This window comes from Mus caroli, chromosome 3 (assembly GCF_900094665.2).
Source record: "Mus caroli chromosome 3, CAROLI_EIJ_v1.1, whole genome shotgun sequence".
Classification (NCBI taxonomy): Eukaryota; Metazoa; Chordata; class Mammalia; order Rodentia; family Muridae; genus Mus; species Mus caroli.
Window position 1 is genome coordinate 35,279,134 of NC_034572.1, and position 17,516 is coordinate 35,296,649.

At 41.6% G+C, this 17,516-nt stretch overlaps 2 protein-coding genes across 3 annotated transcripts in view; both read left to right on the forward strand.

The window, feature by feature from the left end:
• The window catches only part of Intu (inturned planar cell polarity protein), a 64,085-nt gene extending 59,205 nt beyond the window's left edge, over window positions 1–4,880 (forward strand). For both annotated transcript variants that reach the window (XM_021158513.2, XM_029474787.1), the window contains exons 14-16: window positions 395–584; window positions 2,524–2,681; window positions 4,112–4,880. In XM_021158513.2, the coding sequence (XP_021014172.1) occupies window positions 395–584; window positions 2,524–2,681; window positions 4,112–4,223 (460 nt within the window). In that variant the 3' untranslated portion in view covers window positions 4,224–4,880. The remainder of the gene's footprint in view (window positions 1–394; window positions 585–2,523; window positions 2,682–4,111) is intronic.
• A 7,624-nt stretch (window positions 4,881–12,504) lies between these two features.
• Window positions 12,505–17,516, forward strand: part of Slc25a31 (solute carrier family 25 member 31) — a 17,414-nt gene continuing 12,402 nt past the window's right edge. Inside the window, exon 1 of the mRNA XM_021158461.1 lies at window positions 12,505–12,860. Within this exon, the coding sequence (XP_021014120.1) occupies window positions 12,626–12,860 (235 nt within the window). The 5' untranslated portion in view covers window positions 12,505–12,625. The remainder of the gene's footprint in view (window positions 12,861–17,516) is intronic.

Below are 17,516 nucleotides of genomic sequence, written 5' to 3' on the forward strand. Positions count from 1 at the left end.
CTCCTCTAAACTCATACCATTTTATGGCCTGTTGAGGTCTATGACAAAAATGAGCTCAGTTATTCATTACAAAAAAAAAAAAAAAAAAAAAAAAAAAAAAAAAAAAAAAGAGGGCTCAGCCAAATTGGTTGTTTAGTGAAGAGACTTTAAATTACTTACAAATGGGTCAGTGTTTATCCATCCATAGCTGGCACTGTTTGTCTCTATTAAGGAACTAACAATAGCCTAACATGTGCTTTAGGTAAGAACAGGTAATTAAACATTTGGCTTAAATATCCACCTATAACTGTACTGCTAATATTATTTCACATAGTCTGGTGAGAACTCTACAAAACTCAAAATGAAATAAGTCTTCTAAATTTACATAAATTTCCTTCTCTCTCACTTTCTCAAGATTGACCTCCGGTCCTGAGAATACACTCTTCCACTATGTTGCCTTGGAAACAGTGCAAGGCATCTTCATCACCCCCACCCATGAAGAGGTGGCTCAGCTAGGTGGTTCCGTTCACTCTCAACTGATAAAGAATTTCCATCAATGTTGTCTCTCTATCCGTGCAGTTTTCCAGCAGACGTTGAAGGAAGAGGTAAGCAAATATTAACTCTGTTCTCTTTAAGGCAATCAGCAGTGCTTCACTTAGTTCAGTTCTGTGGCCTGGATGGAGTCTTACCTCTGGAAATGGTGGACTGAGTTTTCCATGGCAAAGTACAGAAGGGTAGTATATAATCTCAGCTAGCCACTCATATCTAATATTCATGGTTTAACCATTTGTTAGTTGGTGGATACTGTTTCAATCTGGGCTGAAATTTCATTTAATGTTGTACCCCATGCTTAAGTAGTAATATTATTTATACTTAAAGGATCAATTGAATTCTTGTGGTAGCAGGGGAATTGGCAAACTATTGAGAGGTTTACAGCTAGGACTGCAGCCATCAGCTTAGTGGATAAAGTGCTTATCTCATCTGGGAAGCCCTGGGTTCCATCTCCTATCGTGAATAAACTGGTGCACATCTGTAATCCCAGCACTCCTGACTTGGAGGCAGGAGAATGAGAAATTCTAAGTCATCTCCAGACTCACAGTAAGTCTGAAGGTTTCCTGAGCTACACCATCCCTGTCTCAAAGAAGAGAACTATAGAGGCGGCTCAGCAGTCAAGACCACTCTCTGCTCTTGGTTCCTGGCAACACAGCAGACAGCTCACAGCCACTGTGATTTTTAACTCTAAGTGCCCTGATGGTCTCTGGCCTCCTTAAGTACCTGCTCACATGTGGTGCGTGTAAACTCACATGGGCACACATATGTACTCATAAATACAAAAATAAATCTTAAAAAAAAAAGAAGGGAAGGGAGGGAGAAATGGAGGGGTTTGTAACCTATCTAACAGCTGTCCAGGAGCAACCCTCTGAAAACACTTGGGATATGTGCAGCATGCTGATTTTGTGAAGAACTTGGGTTTAAAAGGACACTGGGCTGGGAGTACACAGCCCTGACTCTGAATTACATCACTTCTCAGGGCCCATTCATCAGTAGAGTTCTGTCTTCCACACTTTCTGGGTCTTAGGAACTATTATAACAAGGCTATGCTGGACCAGGGAGCCCTTCCTGCTTTCAATTCTTGGGCTCTCTCCTCCCGTATTAACATAGCGGTGGACGCTCTGGGAATGTCCTCACCTTACTTGGTCATATTCAACAACAGAAGCTGGCCTTTTTCATTACGTGTTAAGGTACTTTCTCTGCACCAGACACTATTTTAGGTACTATGAAAGAAAACAAACTAAAGCCTTTCCCTGAAGCCTATCTTTAATGATGGAGCTAAATACATTAATAAATAGCAAATCCAGTAGAGCTAGTGTCAAGAGGAACTTAGGCTGAGTGGTGTGGGTCACTGTTTTACAAGTTCCTTCTGATCGTGTCGAGCAAGCTTTGAACAGACATGAGTGGAGAGGGAGAAGGCTGTGCGGCTGTTTGGAGAACACAGCTTCTAGGAGAACAGCTGGCAGTTGTGGTCACACACTAGCATGGACACTTAGGCATGCACATACACACACACACACACAAATCTCTAAAAAGGAAAAAAAATAAACCAAACATGATGACACATGTCTAATCCAACCACTGCAGAATGAGAGACAGTAAGCTTAGGACCAGCTCCAGCCAGCCAGGGATACATAGTGAGAACCCATCTTGGAAAAAAAGAAACACAAATAGAGAACGGCGCTTGCTCTCTGACTAGGGTTAAAACTTGTAATCTATCATAGAAGATAATCTTTAAATCAAGATTTGAATAAGAATAGGGATTTTCTGCAGGTTAACAGGATTGTAGACACTTAGTTCCAGAGTCAGCCAACATCATCATCATCAAGTATTTATGTGAAACCATTTTATTTTTCTAGTTTCTGGGATTAAACCCAGGGCTCCGTGCATGCTAGGCAAGCACTCTGCCACTAAGCTACATTCCCAGTTCCAAACTTTGTACAGTAACACCATCAATACCAGTTAATACTCATAACTGATGTTAATTTGTAGAAAAAGAAAGCGCTGAGTGATGGAGAGCATTTGGAGTCTACAAATTCAGTGTCTTCTCTGAGCCCTGTGAAAGAACATGGTGTGCTGTTTGAATGCTCACCTGAAAACTGGACTGATCAGAAAAAGACTCCACCAGTCATGTCGTACTGGGTGGTAGGGTAAGTGTGTGGAAAGTGCATGAATGAGAAAATAGGGTCATAATTGGGGGGGGGGAAGCAGAGTTATCCCAAAACCTCGGCCTGGGGGTGTCATCTAGAGTTTTGATTTTTGTAATTGAGTTTTCCCCCCAATACCTCCCTTGTGTCTCTTCCAGTGGAGATAAGAGAAGATGATTGGGAGAGGGATTTAATCAAAGAACATCGATGTTGTGAAAGAAAGACATGGGGCCTGGAGGGGTAGGAAGGAAAATAAGAGGACAGCCCCCCATTCCTTACTCTTTCCCATTGCATCTTCTTTTATCTTCTCCTTTCTTCCCCTCTCCCCTTTTCTTCCTCACTTACACACACTCCTTCAAGACCCTTCTGTCTGTGTCACTCTGTCCACTGTGGGCCAGCCTCATTGCCACTGGGCAGCTGTTCCTGCGATCCTTCTGTGGATGGTACCCCGCTTTTACATCCATCAACACTGACAGGTTATCTTCCCGTAAAGAGCTTCTCTCTCCCACTGAAGCAGCACCCTGTCTTTCTCTGCACCACCCCCTTTACTGTTTTCCTGGGTTTGCCTAGAGACAAGAATGCCAGCCTCATGAAATCAGGATTCCTACTTGCCTTCCCCACTATTGATGTCTGTCTGTAGCTGACCTTGGCACTCAGTAGCAACTTGATAAAAGATGAAGGCATAGTAGATGGAGTTTTGTTGGGCAATCAGGGTGGACAAATGAGTAGTATGTTAAACCCAGAGGCAAAGAAAGCCCTCATGTCTAAGCCTTACATCTTGTAGAGGAAATCTGAAATACGTACATTCACAATGTGTTATAGATACAATATTGACATATATCTATGTATTTATATGTAAATATGAATATATATACATATATATGTATATATGTATGTATTGTATATATATGTATATATATATATATATGGTCTAATCTATTATATATAGATTAGACCATGCAACCATACTACAGGAGTCCTGAAGAAGAGAAATGTAGTGTTAGTCCAATTTTATCTGCAAATGAGTTGTCACTGTTACAATACAATGTTTTAACAATATAGCAATTTAAAATATAAGTGCCAATAGAATATTTAATGGCTACTGTGCTTAAAATGGTATGGCCAGTATTGCATAAATGGTAATAATAAATAGGTTTAATATTTAAGACTGAGGGGTATGGTAATAGGCATTGATTAAATAGGAGTTTCTACACTCTGAGACAGTAACATTAGTTAAGACATACATTATTTAAAAACTGTGCTGTATTCTGTTTTCTGTAGATTTAGGTTCATGAGGTTTTGGTGCAGTGGTGTTTTTTGTTGTTGTTTTTATTTTCAGTTTATTACTGATTCTCCCAAAACTGAAAGAAAACAAACAGAAGGGACTGTATCACCTTAGTATCTGAAATGACCATGTTCTTTTCTTTCTGCAGGCGGCTCTTTCTTAACCCAAAACCTCAGGAACTATATGTCTGTTTTCATGACTCAGTCTCAGAAATTGCCATTGAAATGGCATTTAAATTGTTCTTTGGGTTAACATTGTAGCTGTGTTTGTAAGATGTGAAGCAACACACAGATGGACCACAGGACATCGTCAGAATGACAGAAATCATCATACAGAGATAAGGCTCAGTATATTCACTATTCAGTATAGTACTTGTTAAATACTGAGATGCAATCCTATTGGGTTGGTACATCAGTTCATGTGTGGTATTATATAAGACTCTGAGCTGGTACTTGATCAAAATATAGAGACAAGATTGTTAATTTATTGCCATTTTGGTATACCTTGCTAATTTATTGAATAGTTTTAAATAATGTGAATTCTTTAATAAAAATTAATATAGATGGTTTTTTAGGGTTCATATTTTAATCGTTGTTTGCTTTCATAAAACCCAATATTGAATGACTGATACCTGGTGAAGAAGTCATGACTTGAAGAGATGGCAAGGTTCTGTAGCTGGTTAGTGCTGTGTTGTGAGCAAGCACTTGCATCAGTTAGACCTCAGAGTATGTGTAGACTAGTGACATTATTATTGCATTAGGATTTTGAAACTCCCCATTAAGAAAAATGTGTTGTTTGCTTATTGATCAGTATATACATTTATAAAACCTGTGTTCTAGTTTCTTAGAAAATCAAAAGCTTGTGCACTGATTTAAGTATTTTAGTAGATACCTCACTACAGAGGCAGAGGGAGAGGATGGCAGTTAAAGTTAATTTATATTTATTTGATTCCTTTTTTTTTTTTTTTTTTTTTTTTTTTTTTTTTAGACAGGGTTTCTCTGTATTGCTCTGGCTGTCCTGGAACTCACTCTGTAGACCAGGCTGGCCTCGAACTCAGAAATCTGCCTGCCTCTGCCTCTGCCTCCGGAGTGCTGGGATTAAAGGCGTGCGCCACCTCTTTATTGTTTATTTGGATTAGGGTACACATTTGCAATCATCTGTAAACTCCCACTGCTTTCTTTCTGGTTCACATACATTTATGTCAGCTCTATCAAGTCATATTAAAGACACTGAAGTGGGGGCTTGGATCAATGGCTCAGAGGTCAGGAACAAGTACCTCATTGGCAGAGACCTGAGTTCAGCTCCCAGCACCCACATTAGGTAGCTCAAAAACCCCCTGTAACTCAAGGGAATCCTTTGGCTTTTGTCAGGTGCCCACACACACAATTAGAAAATAAAATCCTTTCTAAAACACTGGGGTTCGGGGTGGTGGTGGGGAACAGGCTAAAGCTATTGTATGTAACTTTTTCTATAAAATACTAATTTTTGTCTTACAAGTCAGCATCAATCTGTACTGGGTTTTTCCAAAAGAGAGGGATTGCTTTCCCCGACTGTGGCTAACGTGAGCTTCAGCAGTACAGAAAGCTGACAAGACAGATTTTCTTTGGCTGTGAGAATTTGGTGTGTTGAAAAGTATAGTAAATGCTAAATTTATTATTGCCATCTATCCAGGTGGACATCCCAGAGGCTCAATATTCCCCTACATTTTACAGTCCTGGGTAATGTCTCCTTCAGGGGTTATATATGTTGCAAGGCAAGCTATCTAAAGCCAATCTAACATTCATCCCTACATTTCCCCTCCCTCAAACACTAAGCCTCCAGCTTAAAAGTAGAAAACATACTAGTGCACCCCTGAGCCGTTCGGTCTTATAAAACTACTGCTGCCTTGGCCATCAGTGTAAGGTTCTCATCAAGGCATAGGTGACAGATACCAGCTGTTTACATCACCAGTGACTTCTGGGCCTTCATTGCAGCTTTCAAGTCAGATAAGAAAATTGTGCACCTTGAAATGTAGAGAACAGTTTGAAATATCTCCCCACGTAACTGAGTCAATTAGTTAAGACTCACTTCTGTCTTAGACGGCCCGTGGGCCGATATACGTGTTCCAGCTTTTCTAAAAGTGTACTTATTAAATGTCTCAAGTTTCTGGATATAGCCTCAAACCCCGAGCTGTTTCTAGTGCTGATCATTATGATGAATGTAGCTGTTGATGACCTCAGGTGTTCAGACAGAGCAAGCTAAGACTTGGAGTTTTAATAGAGGGAACTTTTTTCCATTTAAATTTTGATCTGTTCATGCTCTCTTCATGTCAGATAGCCATGTGCACACTATTCAAAATGAGGTGTGAAGGATAAACACAGCACAGATGTTAAAGATGGGCCACTGGCAGTGCAGTGCGTGTTCACCATAAGTCCATACTGAAGAGACACTGCATTTTTAAGGAAAGAATGTTGTCTTCCTTTTCATTTCCAAGTGAACATTGAAGGCAAACATAGCTGACCATGCCCGTAAATAAATTCAGACTCACATCTGAAAGCCAATCAGTCTGACTGTTGGACAGTAGAGTCCCTGTCTGTCTTGTTTTCAGGGAGAGGACAAAGTATCAAGTGCAGATCCCATAAGGATGGGCTTCAGAGAAACCTCCTTGAGTCAGGTTTTATTCACATCCTGGTAGTCGTGTTCTAAAGAACCTTACTGTATGAAAGTAAAATGCATGGTCTGTCTAACATGCTTAGAACTGTTATGTCTGGCTTGGTGACACATGCCTAGAATCCAGTGTTCAGGAAGCTGAGTCGGAGGGCAGGCTGGGTTCTATCTATAACAAACAATAAAACCACAAGTGCTTTCTTACTACTATCTCACGCTTCTTAGCCCCAAAGAAACTCTAGACTCTTGCTTTTTCTTTCTCTCTTACCTTTGTTTCTGTCTTGTCAGAGAACTGTACCTAGGAGGGTACGGTAGGCAGTGTCTCACTTTTTGTGCCAAGGGACTATAGATGATGATACATACCTAACAAAATGGTGATTCTAAAATAATCTCTTAAATATTTCTGACACAAATCGAAAAAAACCGTGAAACTAGTCTACTAAGTTTTGTCTGCTTTAACCATTGTTCGTTTCCATATGCTCTCCCTAAACCATGGTTGTCACACATTGTCAATTATGAAGCATAAGCTGTGGCAACCATTTATCATCATTAAGTTACCCAACCAATGATTTACCCAACCATTTATCATCATTAAGTTGCCACAGCTTGAGAACCAAAAGGGTACAATTAAATCATGCCTGTAACTGCATAACATGACAGCAATGATATGAGAAAATTACTTTGTAGTATAGTTTTGAGAATAAGGATTTATATTTTGGATTTTTTAAAAATGGTAAGTTCTGTTAAAACCTGAACCTACACACCAAACCGTATGAACTAATTTAATTATGAAGAGTTTTATTTCTGTATGTAATTAAAGCTATTTTTCTACATTATCCAGAGTTTTAAATAAAAATGTTTTGGAGGTTTGTTTGCAGTATTATATTTGCCTTTAAAAATGAAGTGTGTGTGTGTGTGTGTGTGTGTGTGTGTTCATGTGTGTGTGTTTGTGCTCACATGCCAGCACCATGGCCCTAGTGGCAAGGTACACATGAGGTCAATGCACAACTAGAGTTTGTTTCTTCCTACTCTCTGGATCCTGGGGATGGAACCATGTCATCACACTTGACAGTGCTCACCGTGACCCACTGAACCCTCTTGCTATCCTTCCGTTGCTGTTATATACACTTACCCAACCAATGATTCCTGAACTTCTACTCACTGCCAAACACTGCCAAGCACCGCAGATGCAGCCATGACTAGACTAACTAAGGCTTTCTGCCCTCACATAGTTTGTGTTCCCATGACAGAGGAAGACCACAAAAAAGATGAAGTATGTTGCTGAATGCTAAGAGAATTAGCAGGGAAGTAAATGAATGTGGTGAAGTTGGCAAACAGGGTTGCCCGGGAAGGGTTTCCTGAAGTGACCTCAGACCAAACTGAGAAAATATAACCATGCTGACTGATGAGGAGAGAGGAGGAAACAGCAGAGAGGCCCTTAGCCCGAGCACTTTTATATCATTGAAATCACTACAACTTCTTCCCTTCCATGAATCAGGAAATTGTCACTCAGCCAATCAGTCAGTTTCAGGTCCAAACTTTGAAAACTTGACCAAGCTCCCATAGGCAATGTTCCTAAGTGAGTATTTTCTTGTTGGTCGTGTCTCTGGATGCAGGTAAGTGGATGCAGATGATATCATAGAGGAATAAGCAACAATATTGCCAGCTGTTGGGTCAAATGTGAGTGTGGAGGGTAAGGCAGAGGAAGTAACATGGAAGAAGGCAGCAGACTCTGTGTTCTGTCCTCAGAGATTCCATGCCCCTGTGACCAAAGCTAGAGCCTCACCTTAGAAAGCCAGTCTACTCTCAGCCAACCTTTGGACTGAGCACAGGGTCCCCAATGGAGGAGCTAGAGAAAGGACCCAAGGAGCTGAAGGGGTTTGCAGCCCCATAGGAGGAACAACAATATGAACCAACCAGAACTCCCAGGGATTAAACCACCAACCAAAGAACACACATGGAGGGGCTCATGCATATGTAGCAGAGGATGGCCTTGTTGGTCATCAATGGGAGGAGAGGCCCTTGGTCCTGTGAAGGTTCTATGTCCCAGTGTAGGGGAATGACAGGACCAGGAAGCAGGAGTGGGTGGGTTGGTGAGCAGGGGGATGGGAGAGGGAATAGGGGGCTTTCAGAGGAGAAACTGGGAAAGGGGATAACATCTGAAATGTAAATAAAGAAAATATCTAATAAAAAAAATAAAATAAAATAAAATAAAATAAAGAAAGAAATTCAGTCTCACTCAGAGAGTAATTGAGAAATGCCTCTTTAAACTTTTGTTAGGTTCTTGTTGACGGCCATCATTTTGTAAAAGAGACTGAGACATTTCACCTTACAGATCTTGACAAATAAGCTGATCATTTCTGGAATTTGCAGTGGGCTTCACAAAGGATTTTGAAATCAATGTGATAAGACAAAATATAAGTCTATGGGTGATGATTAAAGCAGTTGCTTCAGGAAGATTAATCTAGACACATTATATGAAATAGAAAGACAGGTTGCAAACACTAGCAGAGTTGGTGAGTCACTGGGAAGGGTTAGATGGAGATACATAGAACCCAGGGAACTTGCCAACTGACATGAACAGGAATCAAAATGTTAACAAGATTCCTGGTCTACACTCCTGACCTAAACACCTTTTTACTAGACACAAAATTATAAAGGTTATAGCACATTTAAGATACCAATGGAAATTAGATCCTTTTGTTCAAAAAAGCCAAAACTCATCCAGCTCCCAAAACCGTGTGTCAAAGTTCTTGGTAGGTCATACCAATTGAAACATTATCAACTGAAAAATATCAAACATGCTTTAGAAAGCAATTAGAAATATGTATGTGCTGCTATAGTAGGATCTGGATGAAAAAAAAAAAAGCCAGATAGAAGAGAAAGAGACATTCTCAAGGTAGTTCCAAGAGAAGCTTGGCGTGTGGTATCAGCTTCTGAAGAGGCCTCAAATGGGGGTAAGGGCAGGCTTGCTGAGCTGAGCCCTTTCAGGGTTCCATGAAGTTAAAACTATTTTCTTAATGGTGTTGAGTGTTGTGTGGCTGTTTTTATTTTCGTTCTGCTCTAATGATACAGTGGGATGATTTTTTTTAGCTACATGTGTAATATTGCAGAAAACAAAAGCAATGGTGCTTAATCTAACTTTTGTCAAGTATTAATTTTTTTAAAAATGTAGAATACTGTTCTCTATCTACACACACACACACATTCTTTTAATTTTGGAAAATGTATTTTTAGACTTCCTACCTGATGGCCGGCTTCCATAGTGCAGGAAGATATTGTGCAATCTGCTTGGGGAGATGAAGCACTGACATTCTCACCCAGCTATGAACCCTGTGAGTTATAATGTCAACCTACAACGAAAGATGTGCCCACGGGTATAGTAGTGACTTCATAACCAACTGCTTTCTTGTTAGATTTGAGGCCCACTTCACAAGAAGCAACTGTGGCACCTGGTCAAGAACCCATGGCTGAGGGAGTCATAGGCCCTAGTTGGGGAACCTACTACTGTTGTTTTTGCTAAATGGAGTGTGTGTGTGTGTGTGTGTGTGTGTGTGTGTGTGTTTTCTTGAGACAGGGTTTCTCTGTGTAACTTTGGCTATCTTGGAACTTGCTCTGTAGACCAAGCTGGCCTTGAACTTATATATTGATCCACCAGCTTCTGCCTTCCCAAGTCTGAGATTAAAGGTGTGTGCTACCACTGCCTGATGCTAAATGGACATTTGAAAAACCGTTTTCAAAATACTCACATGTCTACCCATAGATCAGAGCTTCTTATAGCTGCAGATGGTGGTTAACACGGCACTAGTTCAGAACTGATCTGAGTGCTAAGAATGAGTGACAGTGAGGTACTTGGCCCTAAGTGAGATGTCTGTATCACCCGTCCAAGGTTCAGGGAACATGACAGATGAGGGGCAAGAGCATTAGAGCCAGAGGATAAGGAGTGTGCCTTAGTATCCACGCCTTCTGGACACAACTTACCACTGCATTTCATGAATCCACTGTAACCACAGTTACCTGCATTTGGACCGGTCATGCCAACATTGCCTCTTGGATTCTGGAATCAGCTTGTGAAGCCCCATCCTCCTCAAGAGGCAATGCTAGTTAAGAGATTCTCGGGGTGAGGAGGCCATTATCGGCAGAGGTATAGCCACTGAAAAGTAGTCCCCGCTCCTCCCACCCATGCTCACACAAACAGTCCTAAGAAAACGCAGTGGCATGCAGGTAGAGGAGTGGGGAGGGAAAAAGAGATGAAGGGAGGAAAGATGGCTGATGAGAAATGAATCTTAATCAGGTATGGTTCGGAGAAGTCACAGCAAGACTGGGACTATGACAAGCTTATTCCAAGCTATCAGATTTTTAAAAATATCCTTATCAAAAATAGAGTATAATGATGGTTGGCAGGATTGATACCGTGTTAGTAGCCAGGATACAATGATGTTTTCAGGTTATACAAGGTATAAAAAATTCATGTTTAAGACCAATTGTCCTGTCAAGCCTCTATATGCTTCACTGACTTCTGGGGAAAACAGAGAAACACAAGGTGGCCTGAATGTCTCACTGCCTTGAGGAATGCCTTAGTTTCTCCTGAAACATTGTCCCAAGAGCCAAAGACTTTAACCCGGAAAAGCCATGACACATGCCTCTCAAGGCAACTAGACCAGGCCAACTCCATAATTCCTTTCAATTAACCAGGGTGAACACGATTAAAATTCACTAACTATAGGAAACCATCAAAGAATAAATTTAAAAAAAAATAAAAGTACACTTTTAGCTATGCGCAGTGGCTCACACTCCAGAGGCAATGATGGGAATTTTGCTCTAAGTTGAAGGCCAGCCAGTCTGGAACTAACTAACAATCCTAACAATTTTTAAAAATGAAAATGATTCTAAATTTATTAATGTACTTTGCAGTCGACCTCTCATTGTTTTAACTGGTTACGTGTTCATTTTAAAAGATCTTTAATATACTTGTCAGCATATTTAACAATAACAAGAAAAAAGGTTTCTGTAGACTTTAATATGTTTTTAAGAGTAAGGTTCTGTGGAGGAAAAAACAAACAAACAAAAAAACCTTGGGAACTGCTCTTTTAGAAAGTCAATGGTTCTTTTTTGTTTGTTTGTTTAGTATTTTAATCATCCCCCCCCCCTTGGATGCTTGCTTTTTTTTTAAGTCAATGGTTCTTAAACCTGCAAACTAGAATTCCCCCAGAGGGAGCCCCAGGCATGGTGGTGTGTGCCCTTAATCATGTTAAAATTTAAATTTTTCTGCAATAGCCATTGCTACATAGAGAAACCCTGTCTCAAACAAAACAAACGTTCTCCAGAGAATTTAAATATTCCATAAAACCTAATTTAATGATTAGGACCTAGCTTAATACACCAATTTAAACAAACCAACACAACACGCGACTATCCTATCTCCCTTAAAAGTTTCGTCTCAATCTAGAATCACTATTCAATAGAAATTTCAGTTTAAATCAAATATAACAGAGGAGCATGCTAACTTCTGAGGAGGAGCCAACAAGTCCAGGGTGACTAGACAAACGGTTCCCTGTCTATTCTAAGCCATAGGCTCACGTAGCCCAGGCCAGTGTCTGCACCTGCCGGGATTAGAGGCGTGCAGCATCTGGCCAGAGTGTGCCTCCTGGTAAGTAAAGCAGGAGATAAATTAACTGTGGACTAAACAGCATTCAGTTAATCACCGGGTAGGTGTAGGCTGAAGGACCACCAGGCCAGCAGGAGCACTCCGCGCCCCCGCCCCTCTGCAAACGCTGCTGTGCACTGAATGAGCATGCGCAACACGTGTTATGGTCACATGCCCCACGCCAGGCGCCAAGGCCGTTGGGCGCGCCTGCGCAGCTCTTCTGCCCGTGCCGGATGCGCTTTTCTCCCAGCATCCTCAGCGCCCGCTTTCCCGCCAGCATAAAGCCGAAGCGGTTTTCCAGTTCTCCTCAGTATCGCTTGAGTGTTGGTGTGGCCTGCAGGTGTCCGGTTGCCCCGTCCTCTGTCCAACATGTCGAACGAATCCTCCAAGAAGCAGTCTTCAAAGAAGGCGCTGTTCGATCCTGTGTCTTTCTCCAAGGACCTGCTGGCCGGCGGGGTCGCGGCAGCAGTGTCGAAGACAGCTGTGGCGCCCATCGAGCGTGTGAAGCTGCTGCTGCAGGTGCAGGCGTCCTCCAAGCAGATAAGCCCTGAGGCGCGCTACAAGGGCATGATAGACTGCCTGGTGCGCATCCCTCGTGAGCAAGGTGCGTATGGCGCCGTGCTTGGCCTTAGCATCCAATACACGGGTGGGGGTGGGGGTGACACCGGAAAGGGTGAACCAAAGGAAAAGGGGGTCACCCAGAGGAGGTGACGTTGACAGGGTGGTCCAGAAGAAAGGGGGGCTTATGCAGAGAAAGGGTGGCCCGGAGAAACGGGGGTCACCAAAAGGAGGGAATCCTGCACAGAAGGTGACCACGTGAGGAGGTGATTTAGAGGAAGAGAATGACACAGCAGAAAGGGGGTTTCGCCCTTCTAGAGAAAGCCATTTAGGGGGCAGGGTGACGCTGAAGGCGTGATCCCGAGGACGAAAGGGGACTATCTTCTAAATCAGGGAGTCATCCAGAAAAGAGGTGACCCTGAAGAAGCGATCCTGAGGGAGTGGATTGACTTAGTAGAAAGGGGAGTCATTCAGATAAGGGGTAACCCAGGGAAAAGGGGTCATTCAAAGAGGGTCTCTCAACCAGGGGTGACACCAGAAGGGGTGGTGCAGAGGAATTGGGTGACTTAAGTGGAAAGGAGTGTGTTTTCTAGACAAGGGGTGATCAAGAGGAAATGGAAACCAGCCCAAGAAAAGGGAGTGACCCAAAAGAAGGGGAGAGGGCTCAACCAGAAACATGTGTTTAGTTAGGGTTCAAGTAGCTGCCAGCTTGTAGTCTAGCAGATGTTTCTGGTTTTTTTTTTTTTTTTTTTTTTTTTTTTTTTTTTTTTTTGTGGGGGGGGGGGGGGTGTTTTGGAGAATGTGCAGGGCCACCGTTTTTTGAGACAAACAACAGTGTAGCCCTTGCTAGCTGGAATTCTCTATGTAGACCGGGTGATACCGAACTTGAATTGACCTTCCAGCCTATTTTGAGAGTCATGGGATTACAAAACTGCTCCGTAACCTGCCAGAATTAAGTGTCTTGACCCATTCTAACATGGGTTCCCAAGGCCAGAAAGGCCTTAAGTGTAATTGTGTGCAGGTGAGACCCTAGCTGCTCTTTCCCTATAGGTCTGTTACATCAATATTTGTACTTTGAGTACTTGTGCCTGGCTCAGGTTGCATAGTACTATATGTTAAATATTCTAATGGATTGAATATTTCTTGAATTGGGAAGCTTCTAAGAAGTACAAATACAAATGCATTGGGACCTCTGAGTATTCTGATGCTTAATCAGGGAAAAGCTCTGCTTATTTTGGACAACCACTGATGACCAGGCCTTTCAATAAGGCAGTCTTCTCTACACAGAATGTAAGAATAATCATAGCAAATGGAATTTTAATATAAGTTCTAAAAACATTTATTAAAATGTACTTTGTGTGTCTTTATGTATGCATTCACATATGCCCTGCATGTATGTGAAGTGAGAGAAAAACTTGCGGGAGACAGTTCTTACCTTCCATTCTGAGTGTACTGGAGATAGAACTCAGGTCATGAGGCTTGGCAACAGGTACATTTACCTACTGAGCCATCTCATCAGCCCTAACATGATACTTTTATTTTTTTAACTAGATATTTTCTTTATTTACATTTCAAATGTTATGCCCTTTCCTAGTTTCCCCTCCAAAAATCCCCTATCCCACACCCACCCCCCACTCCCCAGCCCACCCACTCCCATTCCTGGTCCTGGCATTCCCCTATACTGGGGCCTAGAGCCTTTGCAGGACCAAGAGCCTCTCCTCCCATTGATGACCTACTAGGCCATCCTCTGCTACATATATAGCTAGAGCCAGAAGTTCCACCATGTGTTTTCTTTGATTGATGGTATAGCTCAAAGGAGCTCTGAGGGTACTGGTTAGTTCATATTGATGTTCCTTCTATGGGGCTCCAGTCCTGTTCAGCTTCCTGGGTATTTCTCTGGCTCCTTCATTGGGGACCTTGTGCTCCATCCAATGGATGACTGTGAGCATATACTTCTGTATTTGCCAGGCACTGGCAGAGCCTCACAGGAGACAGCTATATCAGGCTCCTGTCAGCAGGCTCTTGTTGACATCTGCCTAGTGTCTGGGTTTGGTGGTTGTTTATGGGGTGGATCCCCAAGTGGGGCAGTCTCTGGATGGTCATTCCTTCAGGCTCTGCTCTGAACTTTGTCTCTGTAACTCCTTTTGTTCTAAGGAGGGACAAAGTATCCACACTTTCTTTGGTCTTCCTTCTTCTTGAGTTTCATGTGTTTTGCAAATTGTATCGGGTATTCTAAGTTTCTGGGCTAATAGTCACTTCTCAGAGAGTGCATATCATGTGTGTTCTTTTTTGATTAGGTTACTTCACTCAGGATGATATCCTCCAGATACATCCATTTGCCCGAGAATTTCATAAATTCATTGTTTTTAATAGCTGAGTAGTACTACATTGTGTAAAACTACCACATTTTCTGTATCTATTCCTCTGTAGAGGGACATCTGAGTTCTTTCCAGCTTCTGGCTATTATAAATAAGGCTGCTATGAACATAGTGGAGCATGTGTCCTTATTACAAGTTGGAACATCTTCTGGGTATATGCCCAGGAGAGATATTGCTGGATCTTCTGGTAGTACTATGTCCAATTTTCTGAGGAACTGCCAAACTGATTTCCAGAGTGTTTGTATCAGCTTGCAATCCCACCAGCAATGGAGGAGTGTTCCTCTTTCTCCACATCCTTGCCAGCATCTGCTGTCACCTGAATTTTTGATCTTAGCCATTGCTGGTGTGAGGTGAAATCTCAGGGTTGTTTTGATTTGCATTTCCCTGATGATTAAGGATGTTAAACATTTTTCAGGTACTTCTCAGCCACTTGGTATCCCTCAGTTGAGAATTCTTTGTTTAGCTCTATATCCCATTTTTAAATAGGTTTATTTGATTTTCTGGAGTCCAGCTTCTTGAGTTCTTTGTATATATTGGGCATTAGTCCCCTATAGATTTAGGATTGGTAAAGATACTTTCCCAATCTGTTGGTGGCCTTTTTGTCTTATTGACAGTGTCTTTTGCCTTGTAGAAGCTTTGCAGTTTCATGAGGTCCCATTTGTCAATTCTTGATCTTACAGCACAAACCATTGCTGTTCTTTTCAGGAATTTTTCCCCTGTGCCCTTATCTTCGAGGCTTTTCCCCACTTTTCCCTCTATAAGTTTCAGTGTCTCTGGTTTTATGTGGAGTTTCTTGATCCACTTAGACTTGAGCTTTGTACAAGGAGATAAGAATGGATCAATTTGCATTCTTCTACATGATAACTGCCAGTTGTGCCAGCACCATTTGTTGAAAATGCTGTCTTTTTTCCACTGGATGGTTTTAGCTCCCTTGTCAAAGATCAAGTGACCATAGGTGTGTGGGTACATGATAATTTTAAAATCAAAGTTAAACAGAAAAAACCAACATTGAACAAAATACAAACAAATCATAGAATCAGTATTACTTTTTTTTTTTTTTTTAGCTTTTATGGGTTTGGGGTGTGGAATTTTTTATTAACATTGAAATGATTTGACAAAATAAACAGTGAAAGCCCTTCATGAACCGTTGCTGATAATGGTTCCTATATTAGCTAACGAGCTTATCAGAAGTCTTAACATCCATTAGTAATTTGGGTTCTATTGAAAACCCATGTAGAAACCTTAAAAAGAAAATAGATTTATTTGTTGTTTGTTCAGAACAAGAAATGAAGTGGCATCAACTTCAAAGTAGTCCTTTCTTTGCTGCTAGGTCTGTGGTAGAGTTTTCGTAAAATAAAGCAACAAAAAAAGTCTATCCAAGTGAGGCAGTGCTTAACCTAAAGTGCTAGGGAGCAGCCTGGACAGCATATGAGAGCCGGGCAGTGGTGGCGCATGCCTGTTCCAGCACTTGGGAGGCAGAGGCAGGAGGATTTCTGAGCTCGAGGCCAGCCTGGTCTACAGAGTGTGTTCAAGGACAGCCAGGGCTACACAGAGAAACACTGTCTCGAAAAACAAAAGCAAAAACAAAAAAGAAGAAAGAAGGAAGGAAGGAAGGAAGGAAGAAAATGGAGATTGAGGAAGATACTTTAGGTGGTAACAGCTATTCATAACTGTTGTGTAGAGTAGACCAGATTAAGGTTAGGACCTATCTCAACTGAATAGAATACCCATCTGCAGGGCTGGCAAGATAGCGCAGTGCTAAGAGCACCTGTTCTCTTGTAGAGGGCTCAGGTTTGGTTCTCAACACTCCACACAGGCATCTATAATTAGTTCCATGGGTCTGATACCATCTTCTGTCTTTGGTGGACACCAGGCATGCATATGATGCATATACATGAATACAAGCATAATACTCATATACAGAAAACAATGTTTTTCTGAAAAAATTTAGATGGAATCTTTACTGTGCATTGAACTGTCCTGGAATTCAATATGTAGATCAGGCTGGCTCCAAACTAAGAGATCTGCCTGTCTCTACTTCCTGGGTGCTGGGATTAAAGGCATGCACCACCACATCAGGCTTATAACTAAAAATTTAAAAATAGAATGCCTATATAGCAATTGGAACAGCATGATGATAAGTTCAAGGGCCTACCAAGGCAACATTTGGAGGCCTGTTTCAAAATAGGTGACCAGTCTTTATCTGCTTTAAATATTTAAGTGAAGTATTCAAGTCTGGCTGTGCTTTCCAAAGCTAATGTAATTGTATCTTAAGTATTTTTCAGATTTTTTTCTGAAACTTGAAATAATTGTGTTTTTTTTTT